Genomic DNA, 16,053 nt, shown 5'->3' with positions numbered 1-16,053 from the left:
GCCCTGGTCAAAAGTATATAGCGTTCCATTTAGGATGAAATCATGACCAGCAGCCTTGGCTTGGTAGAGACCACAATGCCCGTCTATGTGAGGAACCAGCTCTAGGTTCATGATTGGGCTGGTCTCTCCCACACGCTAGGCCACCCAGAGAACACATTATTCATGATCAATACCAGTCTGGAGGAGGGAACACATTATTCATGATCAATACCAGTCTGGAGAAGGGAACACATTATTCATGATCAATACCAGTCTGGAGGAGGGAACACATTATTCATGATCAATACCAGTCTGGAGGAGGGAACACATTATTCATGATCAATACCAGTCTGGAGAAGGGAACACATTATTCATGATCAATACCAGTCTGTAAGGGGGGAACACATTATTCATGATCAATACCAGTCTGGAGGAGGGAACACATTATTCATGATCAATACCAGTCTGGAGGAGGGAACACATTATTCATGATCAATACCAGTCTGGAGGAGGGAACACATTATTCATGATCAATACCAGTCTGGAGAAGGGAACACATTATTCATGATCAATACCAGTCTGGAGGAGGGAACACATTATTCATGATCAATACCAGTCTGGAGGAGGGAACACATTATTCATGATCAATACCAGTCTGGAGGAGGGAACACATTATTCATGATCAATATCAGTCTGTAGGAGGGAACACATTATTCATGATCAATACCAGTCTGAAGGAGGGAACACATTATTCATGATCAATACCAGTCTGGAGGAGGGAACACATTATTCATGATCAATACCAGTCTGGAGGAGGGAACACATTATTCATGATCAATACCAGTCTGGAGGAGGGAACACATTATTCATGATCAATATCAGTCTGTAGGAGGGAACACATTATTCATGATCAATACCAGTCTGGAGGAGGGAACACATTATTCATGATCAATACCAGTCTGGAGGAGGGAACACATTATTCATGATCAATACCAGTCTGGAGGAGGGAACACATTATTCATGATCAATACCAGTCTGGAGGAGGGAACACATTATTCATGATCAATACCAGTCTGTAGGAGGGACAAACAAACAGGGCCCAGCTCTCCCTATCACAAACAGAGCCCTCTCATGCAAGCCTTTTGGGTCATTCTTAACTGTGATTGGTGGACTGGTGGTCACGGAACCAGGATGGACCTTCTTGTGGTCAATGGCATTGAGCAGCAAGAGGACGGAATGATTCTATGGCGGTAGAGCGGGATATGAGAGGGTTTGGGAATTTGTGGAATTTCAGAAGGGGTTTGTTATTTATTAGCAGTGTCAGGAAGAGGACAGGCCTGACAAAACACAGGCGGTGGCAGCAGGAGAACAAGATGGACTGTCCCAAGCACCGTGACCAGTCTGGTACGTGTATAGAGTGTAGTACAAAGCCTAGTTGAATACAGCCGGGGTCAATTTTTCCCTATGGAATGTGGTAAATAAAGTATATAGTTACACCAGTGGCCCTCTGGAATTCCCCTGTGCCGTTCCATCATTGTTAGTCAGGGACCTGTGGTGTGATTTGGGTTTGAGACTTCTTTTAGAAAACAAATGTTTTCTAAAAGACCAACCTTGAGAAACCTCTCAGTGACATCAACCACATAATAACTGCTTTTGAAGCCATTAGACTGACTGCCACATCAACACCGTTTAGCTCAGAATAGCTCTTCAGAGGAATTCAAAATTCAGTGTTTTGGTTGTGAAAGCCCCGTCAGAATAAGAAGAAACAACGTTTATTCACTGATCTCATAATGTGATGTATGTCTATGGTTTACACAATATAACCGCATAAACAACTTTTATGATTTACACTGACAACCGGCTGTTATATTTTCTGTCTCAGACTTCACCTGCTGGTGTGAAACGGTTTATTTAGAGACATATTGTTGAATCCCCAAAACCCTGTGTCTGTTCCAAATGGCACCCTATCCCTTACATAGTGCACTACTCTTGACAAGGGGCCATAGGGCTCTGGTCAGAAGTAGTGGACTGTATTGGGAGTAGGGTGCCATTTGGGACGGAGCCCCTGAGACCACAACACGGAGGTTGTTTAATCCCCAGTCAGTCCCTCCCAGAGCAGCAGCACACCAGAGCCCTGTGCCGACAGTAGTCTACTAGCTATTTCCTGTTCCACCCTCCTGGCTAAACACTGAACAGAGCTACCGCACTGTGGCATGGCCCACAGCGGAGATCACCATCCACCGTGCAGTCACAGGCCCATGTCTTGGTGAGCAGTGAGACCCTGACAAATAGGGACACTCACTACAGCACAAGCATACTTCAGAGTAAGTCGTGTATGAGGATTTGGGAAAGCCATTTTAGGGTGTTTTGGGGTTTACTCACAATCCATTTTAGGGTGTTTTGGGGTTTACGCACAATCCATTTTACAGTGTTTTGGTTTTTGTTGTGTGTTTGTTTGTTTAATGTTATAGAGTTGCTAAATGCTAATCAGGCCCCACCCTCCCTCACTCTCTCGCTCTCTCTCTCGCTCTCTTGCTCTCTCTCACTCTCTTTCGCTCTCTCGCTCTCTCTCTCTGGAAACACCTCCCTATTGACAGCCTCTCTCGGTCCCGAGTTTGGCTGGTCCTCTTTCTGGTTGTGGTGTACAGCTGGCCCTGATGTCGAGGAGAGAGGCAGCAGCACTTTTCTCTATCTGATTCTGTCTCCAGCTCTACAGAGAGGCCATGTCAAGCAGCCCTGACTAACTGAGCCTTGGATCTGCAGTTCAACAGTCTGATCGGACTCCTACTCCTCTACACCTCTGGGATCCTCAGGTTTCTCTTCCACTTTATTACAGTCTGTTGCGATATTTGCTTTACCCGTAGATCGATGGACAGCTGCTCCTTCTAGACTTGGAATCGTTGTTGTATCTTTATCAGGATTAAGGCGAGTGTGTGAGATTAACTTAGTTTTGCGTTCACTTGTCACTTTAGTTCTGTCTGTAGGTCCTACTGTTGATGTCCTCATGATGATGATGATGAGGATTTATTGTCTTGCCTTTTTACATGTGATGTTTTCTATGGAAAATATTGGTTTCCTAACAATTTCGGAAATAACTTTATTAGCTTACCTAAAAAGTGATCCTGTACACTGGAAGTAACACGATGACATGGAGGTTTATTAGTAGACTGTTCCTCATATTAATGTCTGTAGTTTATAATGACAGACTATAAAGACTCTTTATAGTCACAGTAGCAGCAGCAGAAGCAGAGAGCCGTACCGCCTCGACATCCTCTACTCACTTATCACAGCAACAGGACGGGAGCCGTCCGTCTCGACATCCTCTACTCACTTATCACAGCAACAGGATTAGAGCCGTACCGCCTCGACATCCTCTACTCACTTATCACAGCAACAGGATGAGAGCCGTACCGCCTCGACATCCTCTACTCACTTAACACAGCAACAGGATGAGAGTCGTACCGCCTCGACATCCTCTACTCACTTATCACAGCAACAGGATGGGAGTCATACCGCCTCGACATCCTCTACTCACTTATCACAGCAACAGGATGGGAGTCGTCCGTCTCGACATCCTCTACTCACTTATCACAGCAACAGGATAGGAGTCGTCCGTCTCGACATCCTCTACTCACTTATCACAGCAACAGGATGAGAGCCGTCCGTCTCGACATCCTCTACTCACTTATCACAGCAACAGGATGAGAGCCGTACCGCCTCGACATCCTCTACTCACTTAACACAGCAACAGGATGAGAGTCATACCGCCTCGACATTCTCTACTCACTTAACACAGCAACAGGATGAGAGCCGTCCGTCTCGACATCCTCTACTCACTTATCACAGCAACAGGATGAGAGCCGTACCGCCTCGACATCCTCTACTCACTTAACACAGCAACAGGATGGGAGTCGTACCGCCTCGACATCCTCTACTCACTTAACACAGCAACAGGATGAGAGTCGTACCGTCTCGACATCCTCTACTCACTTAACACAGCAACAGGATGAGAGCCGTCCGTCTCGACATCCTCTACTCACTTAACACAGCAACAGGATGAGAGCCGTCCGTCTCGACATCCTCTACTCACTTATCACAGCAACAGGATGGGAGTCGTCCGTCTCGACATCCTCTACTCACTTAACACAGCAACAGGATGAGAGCCGTCCGTCTCGACATCCTCTACTCACTTATCACAGCAACAGGATGAGAGCCGTCCGTCTCGACATCCTCTACTCACTTATCACAGCAACAGGATGAGAGCCGTACCGCCTCGACATCCTCTACTCACTTAACACAGCAACAGGATGAGAGTCGTACCGCCTCGACATCCTCTACTCACTTATCACAGCAACAGGATGAGAGTCATACCGCCTCGACATCCTCTACTCACTTATCACAGCAACAGGATGGGAGTCGTCCGTCTCGACATCCTCTACTCACTTATCACAGCAACAGGATAGGAGCCGTCCGTCTCGACATCCTCTACTCACTTATCACAGCAACAGGATGTGAGCCGTCCGTCTCGACATCCTCTACTCACTTATCACAGCAACAGGATGAGAGCCGTCCGTCTCGACATCCTCTACTCACTTATCACAGCAACAGGATGAGAGCCGTCCGTCTCGACATCCTCTACTCACTTATCACAGCAACAGGATGGGAGTCGTCCGTCTCGACATCCTCTACTCACTTATCACAGCAACAGGATGAGAGTCGTACCGCCTCGACATCCTCTACTCACTTAACACAGCAACAGGATGGGAGTCGTCCGTCTCGACATCCTCTACTCACTTATCACAGCAACAGGATGAGAGCCGTCCGTCTCGACATCCTCTACTCACTTAACACAGCAACAGGATGAGAGTCGTACCGTCTCGACATCCTCTACTCACTTATCACAGCAACAGGATGAGAGCCGTCCGTCTCGACATCCTCTACTCACTTATCACAGCAACAGGATGGGAGTCGTCCGTCTCGACATCCTCTACTCACTTAACACAGCAACAGGATAGGAGCCGTCCGTCTCGACATCCTCTACTCACTTATCACAGCAACAGGATGAGAGTCATACCGCCTCGACATCCTCTACTCACTTAACACAGCAACAGGATGAGAGTCATACCGCCTCGACATCCTCTACTCACTTATCACAGCAACAGGATGGGAGTCATACCGCCTCGACATCCTCTACTCACTTATCACAGCAACAGGATGAGAGCCGTCCGTCTCGACATCCTCTACTCACTTAACACAGCAACAGGATGAGAGTCATACCGTCTCGACATCCTCTACTCACTTATCACAGCAACAGGATGAGAGTCGTACCGTCTCGACATCCTCTACTCACTTAACACAGCAACAGGATGAGAGCCGTCCGTCTCGACATCCTCTACTCACTTATCACAGCAACAGGATGGGAGCCGTCCGTCTCCCGGCCTGACACACATGTATGTTGTTAAACAACACATGCGCTTTTGGCGGTTTTTTGTTGTCACCATGTTTGTTGTATTATGACAACAGAATCACCGCCTCCCTCCAAGTTGCTGTGTTGTAATATGATATCTGTTACAAGGCACCAATGATAAGAATAATACCTATAAATTCAAAGGTTTAGAATTTCATTGTTTGAATCCAATTGGATTATCTAAGCAGGAAATGTGTCGGGTTGAAGGCAGAGCGGTTTATGAGGTATATAAACAATCACAGCTGCTGACCCTGTGCACGTTATTGGGAGGTGTTAAAGAACTGTGTGACTAAAGAGACATATGTCTTCTATCACCAGTTATCACGGATATGTTGCCTCCGGATATTTTCAGACTTCGAGAGAAACTTTTATCACGGTACTGTTTCTTGTTGGCTGTGACAAAGTTTTATGGTTGTTTGTGATAAAACTGTCTGGAGAATGTGCCTTGGTGGGAAGAAAGAGAGGGACAGGAAGGGGAATCCACAGGGAGTAGAATGTGTTTATAAGGGATTACATTTCAAGATGCCAACACATACCCACAAGTACAGAAATGTTTCTAAAATATGAAAAAACAAATGTAAAAAGGAAGCCATCGACCCTTCCAAACTTGGACCTTTTTCAATCTGCCTGACTCATAGCGAGGAAACACTACCGTGGTAATTTGTAAGATTTGGGAAATGAAAACGGAGGCCATGCAAGGCCTAATTAAATGAAAACATTGTTTGTCTTTGAATGAACTGAACTCAAAACCAAATTACTCACAGCGCTTATGTCATTAAAGCCTGGGAAAAAAACAAGGATGGAGTTGGTGAGATATTTCAGAAGTCAAATCAGTTATCCAGCCTAAATAACTAAGTAGATAACTCAGTGCTCTGATAGGGCAAGGCAGTGTGGGTAACTGCATAGGTGGAGTGTCTGAAAGTGGGTTTTGCAAATCAACTGGGAGGACCAACACCAGTGTCAACCTAACAGCTAATTCGGCAGATTGGTTGCCACTCAAGGCTTCCTGTTCCCTTGTAGCATTTTAACTAAACCGGTTAGGCAGGTTAGGATAATTAACATGGCAGGTTAGGAGAACTAATGGCAGGTTAGGATAATTAACATGGCAGGTTAGGATAATTAACATGGCAGGTTAGGATAATTAACATGGCAGGTTAGGATAATTAACATGGCAGGTTAGGAGAACTAATGTAGCAGGTTAGGATAATTAACATGGCAGGTTAGGATAATTAACATGGCAGGTTAGGATAATTAACATGGCAGGTTAGGATAATTAACATGGCAGGTTAGGAGAACTAATGTAGCAGGTTAGGATAATTAACATGGCAGGTTAGGATAATTAACATGGCAGGTTAGGATAATTAACATGGCAGGTTAGGATAATTAACATGGCAGGTTAGGAGAACTAATGTAGCAGGTTAGGATAATTAACATGGCAGGTTAGGATAATTAACATGGCAGGTTAGGAGAACTAATGTAGCAGGTTAGGATAATTAACATGGCAGGTTAGGATAATTAACATGGCAGGTTAGGATAATTAACATGGCAGGTTAGGAGAACTAATGTAGCAGGTTAGGATAATTAACATGGCAGGTTAGGATAATTAACATGGCAGGTTAGGATAATTAACATGGCAGGTTAGGATAATTAACATGGCAGGTTAGGATAATTAACATGGCAGGTTAGGAGAACTAATGTAGCAGGTTAGGATAATTAACATGGCAGGTTAGGATAATTAACATGGCAGGTTAGGATAATTAACATGGCAGGTTAGGATAATTAACATGGCAGGTTAGGATAATTAACATGGCAGGTTAGGATAATTAACATGGCAGGTTAGGATAATTAACATGGCAGGTGAGGAGAACTAATGTAGCAGGTTAGGATAATTAACATGGCAGGTTAGGATAATTAACATGGCAGGTTAGGATAATTAACATGGCAGGTTAGGATAATTAACATAGCAGGTTAGGAGAACTAATGTAAAAGGTTAGGATAATTAACATGGCAGGTTAGGATAATTAACATAGCAGGTTAGGAAAACTAACGTAGCAGGTTAGGATAATTAACATGGCAGGTTAGGATAATTAACATGGCAGTTTAGGATAATTAACATGGCAGGTTAGGATAATTAACATGGCAGGTTAGGAGAACTAATGTAGCAGGTTAGGATAATTAACATGGCAGGTTAGGATAATTAACATGGCAGGTTAGGAGAATACCTTTTTTTAAACTTTATTTAACTAGGCAAGTCAGGGGCAGAACAACAGATTTTTACCTTGTCAGCTCAGGGATTCAATCTTGCAACCTTTTGGTTACAAGTCCAATGCTCTAACCACTAGGCTACCTGCTGCCCCATTTAGGCCCTTAACCCAGTTATGTTTAGGTTTAGCTAAAACGCTTCAAGGAAGCAGCAAGCAGCCACACGAAATGGTCTTGATTGGCAACCAATCTACCCAATTAGCTGTTAGGTTTCAATACATTCACTGGTCTTGATCCTCCCACTTGTTTCACAATACCCACTTTCAGACAATACCCACGTATGCAGTTAACTATGGGCTTGTTCAACATTGTAGCCGACAGTGCAGGCAACTGCCAACTGACTGATCTACAAATCACCTTGCATCATAAATAACTACTCATTATTTGTATATCAGTCAGTCAGTCACCATTTAACCACAATGCATCATGAATTTGATACTCTCGAACACGGCCCATGACTCGGGCAAGGCAGCAAGACCCATCATCTCCCATGAGTCTGTGGACCAACAAAGCAGCAACGCTGCCATGGCGACCACCATTTCATTGGCAAAATGTGCCTTTGAGAGTTAACAGGGTCAGGGTCTGCTGCCAAGAGTTGGCGGGATAAAGATCAGGGTGGGAAACACAGGGTCCTGATGGGCATGATTTTAAACTGAGGAAAGAGGCAGAGAAAGAACAACATTCTGCCATTGCACCCACTGTTGTTGAATTGCATGCAATGGACTGATTGTTATGAGGGAGGAAGTCAGTCATCAGTTACAGTGGTGGTAAAAGTCCCCAATTGTCATACTTGAGTAAAATTAAAGATACCTCAATAGAAAATGACTCAAGTAAAAGTGAAAGCCACCCAGTAAAATACCTACTTCAGTGAAAGTCTAAAAGTATTTGGTTTTAAATATATTTAAGTATCAAAGTAAATGTAATTGCTAAAATATACTTAAGTATCAAAAACAAAAGTAAAAGGACAAATAATTTCACATTCCTTATATTAAGCAAACCAGACGGCACAATTTTCTTGTTATTTTCATTTATGTATAGCCAGGGGCACACTCCAACACTCAGACATAATTTACAAACGAAGCATTTGTGTTTAGTGAGTCCGCCAGAACAGAGAAAGTAGGGATGACCAGAGATGTTCTCTTGATAAGTGTGTGAATTGGACCATTTTCCTGTCCTGTTAAGCATTTAAATTGTAACACGTGTCAAGGGGAAATGTATGGAGTAAAAATAACATTATTTTCTTTAGGAATGTAGTGAAGTAAAAGTATAAGTTGTCAAAAATATAAATAACAAAGTAAAAAAAAACTACTTAAGTAGTACTTTATAGTATTCTTACTTAAGTACTTTACACCGCTGAGCAGTCATTAGATTTATGATTGAAACCATGGGATTTCATCCTATTCCCTCCCCAAGTCCCCAGGTTCACCCTCAATCTCTGTCTGAAGCCTATGTTTGTCTTTAAGATCTCTCCTCCTCCCTCTCTCTCCGGCTCTCCTCTCTGGAGTACGACACAAGCTTCTCTTCTCTCCCATTTCCCAGAGGAGACCCCACACTGTTCTTCTTAGCATTCATGTGTGTTTCTGTGGGAAAAGTGAAACCCCCGCTCTGAACACACAAGAAAGGGTCAGCCAGGTCACTGCTACAGAAATACCATAAATACAAACAGATGAACAGATAACTGGACACAGAACTCGGTTAGGAAAGCAAGCTGACTGACTATTGTGTCCTCAGTGGGGACTATGGTGTCCTTAGTGGGGACTATGGTGTCCTCAGTGGGGACTATGGTGTCCTTAGTGGGGACTATGGTGTCCTCAGTGGGGACTATGGTGTTCTTAGTGGGGCATATGGTGTCCTCAGTGGGGACTATGGTGTCCTTAGTGGGGACTATTGTGTCCTCAGTGGGGACTATGGTGTCCTTACAGGGGACTATGGTGTCCTCAGTGGGGACTATGGTGTCCTCAGTGGGGACTATGGTGTCCTTAGTGGGGACTATGCTGTCCTCAGTGGGGACTATGGTGTCCTTAGTGGGGACTATCCCAGATAACACACATACACGTCTTGCCGACGTCGGCCCGATGTATACATGATACATCAGGCCGATGTAGTATGGAGAGCGTTTGCACATTGGCAACAAGTCGCTGAGACGTCGGCATTAGATCGCATTCACCCTTCAGCCTCTGTTTGGACGATGCATGTTAAAGCTGCATGCTGCCTAGTCGCTCCAATACAGACATTAAAAATACCTTTATTTGAGGTCGGAGCCAACAGCAAATAATGTTTCACTACACGGTTTGAATTACCCTTACCAAATGAGTGTAAACATCGAATTTGAATGGAAAATATAAGAAAGATTATTAGATAAATTATGCTGGCAATAATACAAACAATATGCTTTACTAGAATATAGGTGATTTTGTTTGTGGGTAAAATGAAGAGAGAAGATTCAAGTTAATGTCAAGTTTATTAGGCTATTGCTATAGCATCAAGTTCTTAAAAGAACTCCAGCACAGAGAAGAGAGGAACAAGGAACAGAGAAACAGAAACATCACATTTAACAAAAAGATTGCTTATACAGAGGGTGTGCAGTTAGTTTGATGAAGATGGAACTAAGGTTTTATTACAGGCTAAGAGCAGTGAATATGTGATGAATATATTTACAAAAAAAAAAAAACGTTACATTTGAGCCACATATGGTGAAAAGAATGCATGGGACAAGTACTGTAATCAGAAAATGTGCTTTTATTCATTTATTTAAGCCTATAGGTTTTAGACATGTTTTCTGCTAACAGTATTGCCAACCATGAACTGAAAATGTTTGACTGTCCATAGGTAGGCTATGCCTAAAATATGTGAAGCGTACCACCCGCAGGTAAGGAATTATAATGCATCGATAGAAGGCAGCTATTCAAGCATTGTGACACTCGTCCCAATGTCGATGTCTACACGATCTACAGCTGACTCTGTGATGCTGAGCGGCCATGTGACGGTGCAGTGCACATGCATTTTGACCTTCCGCACTCACAGCCGCTCTCCCTCTGACCTTCTAAATGGTACGCGGTCTACTAACGATATACCCGCTGTCAGACCGACGTCGGCAAGATATATGTGTGTTGTCTGGGTATGGTGTCCTCAGTGGGGCCCTAGTGAAGAAACTTACCAGGAACACAATGTCCCCATCACAATGATCCTTGACACTTCATTGGCCTGTAGTGGTGATGGCTGGGTGGGGATGGGGAATACGTGGAGGCATTCTGTTACATTATCATCTCTAAGCCTTCTGAGACTCAGTGGAAGAGAGAATGAACTCAGACAGCGAGACACAGAGCTGGCCGTCAGAAAATGACACAGTTCCTCCCATTGCAGATGACACCAAGGGTCATAGTAGAAGATAAAATGGTGATTACTTCCTGTCTGTGGGGGGCAGTTCTAATACGTAAATTATTTTTCAACCACAGGACCTCATATTGGAGACAGGCTGGTGGACGGTTGTCATCAAACAAGGAGACAGGCTGGTGGACGGTTGTCATCAAACAAGGAGACAGGCTGGTGGACGGTTGTCATCAAACAAGGAGACAGGCTGGTGGACGGTTGTCATCAAACAAGGAGACAGGCTGGTGGACGGTTGTCATCAAACAAGGAGACAGGCTGGTGGATGGTTGTCAACAAACAAGCAGAGAGGTCACAATGGAACCAATTAGGAAAGACATGGAGCTGCTAAGTAACAGCATGGCTACCTATGCTCACATCAAAGGTAAGACCCCCTTGTTATTTCTGCTTATAGTTCTAGGATAAAGTGACCCTTTGTTCATTATTTTTTATGTAATATTGTCTTTTTCTTTATTCATTCTGATGCTTTGAGAATTGCTTCAGAAAGAGCTGTAACCGCTGTGTAGAACCACGATCCGTTCTAGGGACTTATGTGTTCTGTCTGCTTTGGCTTGACACCCCTGAACTGTGAAAGTGTCTGCATGCTCACCCTCTCAAATATTATGTAAACGTCCTCGTTTCCTGCACTTCCATTACAGCTAAAGGAAAGTGGCTTATACAGTCAGAACAGACAGGGGCCTTTTTCTGCTCGTACTCACTGTGAAGAGTTTTGACAGGAACTGATACCCATCGAGGCATTCTCAAAGCACGGACAATTCACATGCTGTTGTTGTATTTAGTTTGAATGAGACTACGAATGGCCCTATTGAACACCTGATCTCACAAGTGAACAGTCAGTGTGGATTTACGAGGCTTTTGTAGGTGAGTGATCTAACAATCTGTTTTCCCATCCAGCTAACCCAGAGAGCTTTGCTCTGTACTTCATGATGGGTGTGTGTTTTGGCCTGCTCCTGGCCCTGTGCCTCCTGGTCACCGGCATCACCTGTAGGACCCGCCGTACCATTAAGCCTTCCCCCTCCCCAGAGAGGAGACAACTGAAGGAGTCCAGTGAAGAAGAGGAGGATGAGGAGAGTGTGGATGTGGAAGAAGGGGAGGAGGCAGAGATCCCTAAAGTGACGGTTGTGCCCATGAGCGACCGCAGCAGCCAATCGAACGGTACTTTGAGGAGCGTGAATGTGTTTGCGTCGGCGGAGGAGCTGGAGAGGGCGAGACGACTGGAGGACAGGGAGCGCATCGTCAGGGAGATCTGGAGGAACGGACAGCCTGATATACTGACCACTGGAACAGGGACCATCGGACGGGTACACTACCACTAACGGACTAAAGGACCTAAAACACATGGTCTGAACCCTGAACTAATTAGGGTTGATCTACTCCAGACAAACACTGTAGCTGACTTTATTAGGCTGGCACAGATTCACCTTCATCTTTTCATTCAATGATTATTATTATTTTTTTTGTACAAACTTATTTCATTATCATTCATGTACAGTCGTGGCCAAAAGTTTTGAGAATGACACAAATATATATTTTCACAAAGTTTGCTTCTTCGGTGTCTTTAGATATTTTTGTCAGATGTTACTATGGAATACTGAAGTATAATTACAAGCATTTCATAAGTGTCAAAGACTTTTATTGACAATTACAGTTGATGCAAAGAGTCAATATTTGCAGTGTTGACCCTTCTTTTTCAAGACCTCTGCAATCCGCCCTGGCATGCTGTCAATTAACTTTTGGGCCACATCCTGACTGATGGCAGCCCATTCTTGCATAATCAATGCTTGGAGTTAGTCAGAATTTGTGGGTTTTTGTTTGTCCACACGCCTCTTGAGGATTGACCACAAGTTCTCAATGGGATTAAGGTCTGGGGAGTTTCCTGGCCATGGACCCAGAATATCTATGTTTTGTTCCCCGAGCCACTTAGTTATCACTTTTGCCTTATGGCAAGGTGCTCCATCATGCTGGAAAAGGCATTGTTCGTCACCAAACTGTTCCTGGATGGTTGGGAGAAGTTTCTCTCGGAGGATGTGTTGGTACCATTCTTTATCCATGGCTGTGTTCTTAGGCAAAATTGTGAGTGAGCCCACTCCCTTTGCTGAGAAGCAACCCCACACATGAATGGTCTCAGGATGCTTTACTGTTGGCATGACACAGGACTGATGGTAGCGCTCACCTTGTCTTCTCCGGACGAGCTTTTTTCCGGATGCCTCAAACAATCGGAAAGGGATTCATCAGAGAAAATGACTTTACCCCAGTCCTCAGCAGTCCAATCCCTGTACCTTTTGCAGAATATCAGTCTGTCCCTGATGTTTTTCCTGGAGAGAAGTGGCTTCTTTGCTGCCCTTATTGACACCAGGCCGTCCTCCAAATGTCTTTGCCTCACTGTGTGTGCAGATGCACTCACACCTGCCTGCTGCCATTCCTGAGCAAGCTCTGTACTGGTGGTGCCCTGATCCTGCAGCTGAATCAACTTTAGGAGATGGTCCTGGCGCTTGCTGGACTTTCTTGGGCGCCCTGAAGCCTTCTTCACAACAATTGAACCGCTCTCCTTGAAGTTCTTGATGATCCAATAAATGGTTGATTTAGGTCCAATCTTAATGGCAGCAATATCCTTGCCTGTGAAGCCCTTTTTGTGCAAAGCAATGATGACGGCACGTGTTTCCTTGCAGGTAACCATGGTTGACAGAGGAAGAACAATGATTCCAACCACCACCCTTCTTTTGAATCTACCAGTCTGTTATTCGAACTCAATCAGCATGACAGAGTGATCTCCAGCCTTGTCTTCGTCAACACTCACACCTGTGTCAACGAGAGAATCACTGACATGATGTCAGCTGGTCCTTTTGTGGCAGGGCAGCTGAAATGTTTCTTTGGTATTCAGTTCATTTGCATAGCAAAGAGGGACTTTGCAATTAATTGCAATTCATCTGATCATTCTTCATAACATTCTGGAGTATATGCAAATTGCCATCATACAAACTGAGGCAGCAGACTTTGTGAAAATGTATATTTGTGTCATTCTCAAAACCTTTGGCCACGACTGTACTGGCCTATGACAAAAGTGCATTGCACAATAAGCTTCAACATTTAATTATTCAATTAGTATTCAGATAAATAGAATGTCATAATCACTGCTCCCAATGGACACACATAATAAGTAACATGAAAAATACCCCACATTTATTTACAATGCAGACAGCTTGAAGAACCAACCACCAACATTGCTGCCTCTTCGTGTATAATGTCAACATTTGCTTATGGACTCTTCTATGGTTGTAACGCTGCTCCCACACAGAGTCAGTTCCAAGCTCCAACCCTCCAGGCTAATCTTAGCCGGCTAGAAGTCTTCCCACAGAATCCTCCCAGCCTTTAACCCAGCGTTAGCCACCACCTCTGACCCCATCACTTCCTGTGTTACCCATTCAAGTTACAGCAGCAGCAACACTGCAGCAGCTCTCCCCTCAAGGGAAGATTGTTGAGAACTTAAAAAGGCCACAGATACCTGTTCTGCATTCCAAATGGAACCCCATTCCCCACTACTATCACAGGAGGTTGGTGGCACCATAATTGGGGAGGACGGGCTCATTGTAATGGCTGGAGCAGAATCGGTGGAATGGTATCAAATACATGGTTTCTATGTGTTTGATGCCATTCTATGAGTTCCGTTCCAGTCATTATTATGAGACGTCCTCCCCTCACCAGCCTCCACTGACTACTATATATGGATTAGAGTACCATTTGGGACTCATCCATTTAATACCGCTTCAGCGAGTGACTCTAGTCTTTGACTTGAGAGGTTATGTAACTTGATTTGAGAGATTATGTAATTTGATTTGAGAGGCTATGTAACTTCAGTCTGCACAAACTTGCATATTGAGCATGTGATCATTGCCAAATGCTGTATTTGAAATTGGCCCGGTAAAGAATATTTCAGTCCACTGCTAAATTCCTACAGTCCTTATCACATTGTCCTAAGCAGACTTTTCTTTGGCCTACATAATGTCTAAAACAGGTTAGAAACTATGCAAAATATCCTGTTGAGTCCAAAGAACTTCAGATACTACAGCTTTGAATGTGTACAACTTAAAGGGTTAGTTCAGCATTTTGGCAATGAAGCCCTTTAATATCGCCCTTTCGCCTTTATTTCCTTCCCCAGATGAACTTGTCGATACCATTTTTATGTCTCTGCATACAGTTTGAAGTTGCTAACCAGCGTTAGTGCAATGACTGGAAGTCTATGTAAGTCAGTATAACAGATTATAGTGAAATAAACAAATTGCTTATTGGAAGAAAAAAATTAATGTGCAGTACACGATTTTGTATACCGTGCAGTTCAATCACTGATAAAAACAGTGGGATATTTAGGGGGGGTCAGGAGGATGGATAGATGGGTGTAGAAAGCAAAAGTCTAGCAACCCAAAGGTTGTGTGGTCGAATCTCAACACAGACAACTTCATAATTTGAACAACTTTGCAACTACTTAGCATGTTGGCTAACCCTTCCCCTAACCCTTTAACTACTTAGTTAGCATGTTAGCTAACCTTAACCGCTAGCCTAGCTAACGTTAGCCACAACAAATTGGAATTAATTTAATATATACTGTGTTAAGAAAATTGTGTAATACACACAAAAATGAGTGGTGAAAATTGTGTAACACCCACAAAATGCAGTGTGAAAATCATGTAATACCCACAAAATGCAGTGTGAAAATCATGTAATACCCACAAAATGCAGTGAAAATCGTGTAATACCCACAAAATGCAGTGTGAAAATCGCGTAATATCCACAAAATGCAGTGTGAAAATCATGTAATATCCACAAAATGCAGTGTGGAAATCATGTAATATCCACAAAATGCGGTATGGAAATCATGTAATACACAATAATTGTGTGCCTGTCACAAGTTTCAAATAGGTCATTTTACAATAAGTACTGATAGTGTGTTGGAACAGAGAACG

At 43.8% G+C, this 16,053-nt stretch overlaps 1 protein-coding gene across 2 annotated transcripts; it reads left to right on the top strand.

Moving 5' to 3' along the window:
• The first annotated feature begins 2,043 nt into the window (after nt 1-2,043).
• Nucleotides 2,044-12,634, top strand: LOC106589019 (protein eva-1 homolog B). 2 transcript variants are annotated; one of them, XM_014178655.2, is made up of 4 exons: nt 2,044-2,303; nt 2,577-2,792; nt 11,164-11,459; nt 11,990-12,634. In XM_014178655.2, the coding sequence occupies exons 3-4, from the start codon at nt 11,393-11,395 to the stop codon at nt 12,409-12,411; spliced, it is 489 nt and encodes a 162-aa protein (XP_014034130.1). In that variant the 5' UTR covers nt 2,044-2,303; nt 2,577-2,792; nt 11,164-11,392; the 3' UTR covers nt 12,412-12,634. The 2 variants fall into 2 exon arrangements, with proteins under 2 accessions (XP_014034130.1, XP_014034131.1); XM_014178656.2 differs by lacking the exon at nt 2,044-2,303 and having other exon boundaries at nt 2,546-2,792.
• Nucleotides 12,635-16,053: the final 3,419 nt, after the last annotated feature.

Source organism: Salmo salar, chromosome ssa27 (assembly GCF_905237065.1).
Source record: "Salmo salar chromosome ssa27, Ssal_v3.1, whole genome shotgun sequence".
NCBI lineage: Eukaryota > Metazoa > Chordata > Actinopteri > Salmoniformes > Salmonidae > Salmo > Salmo salar.
The sequence above is the reverse complement of the archived record's forward strand: the minus strand, read 5'-3'. Positions and strand labels throughout refer to the sequence as shown.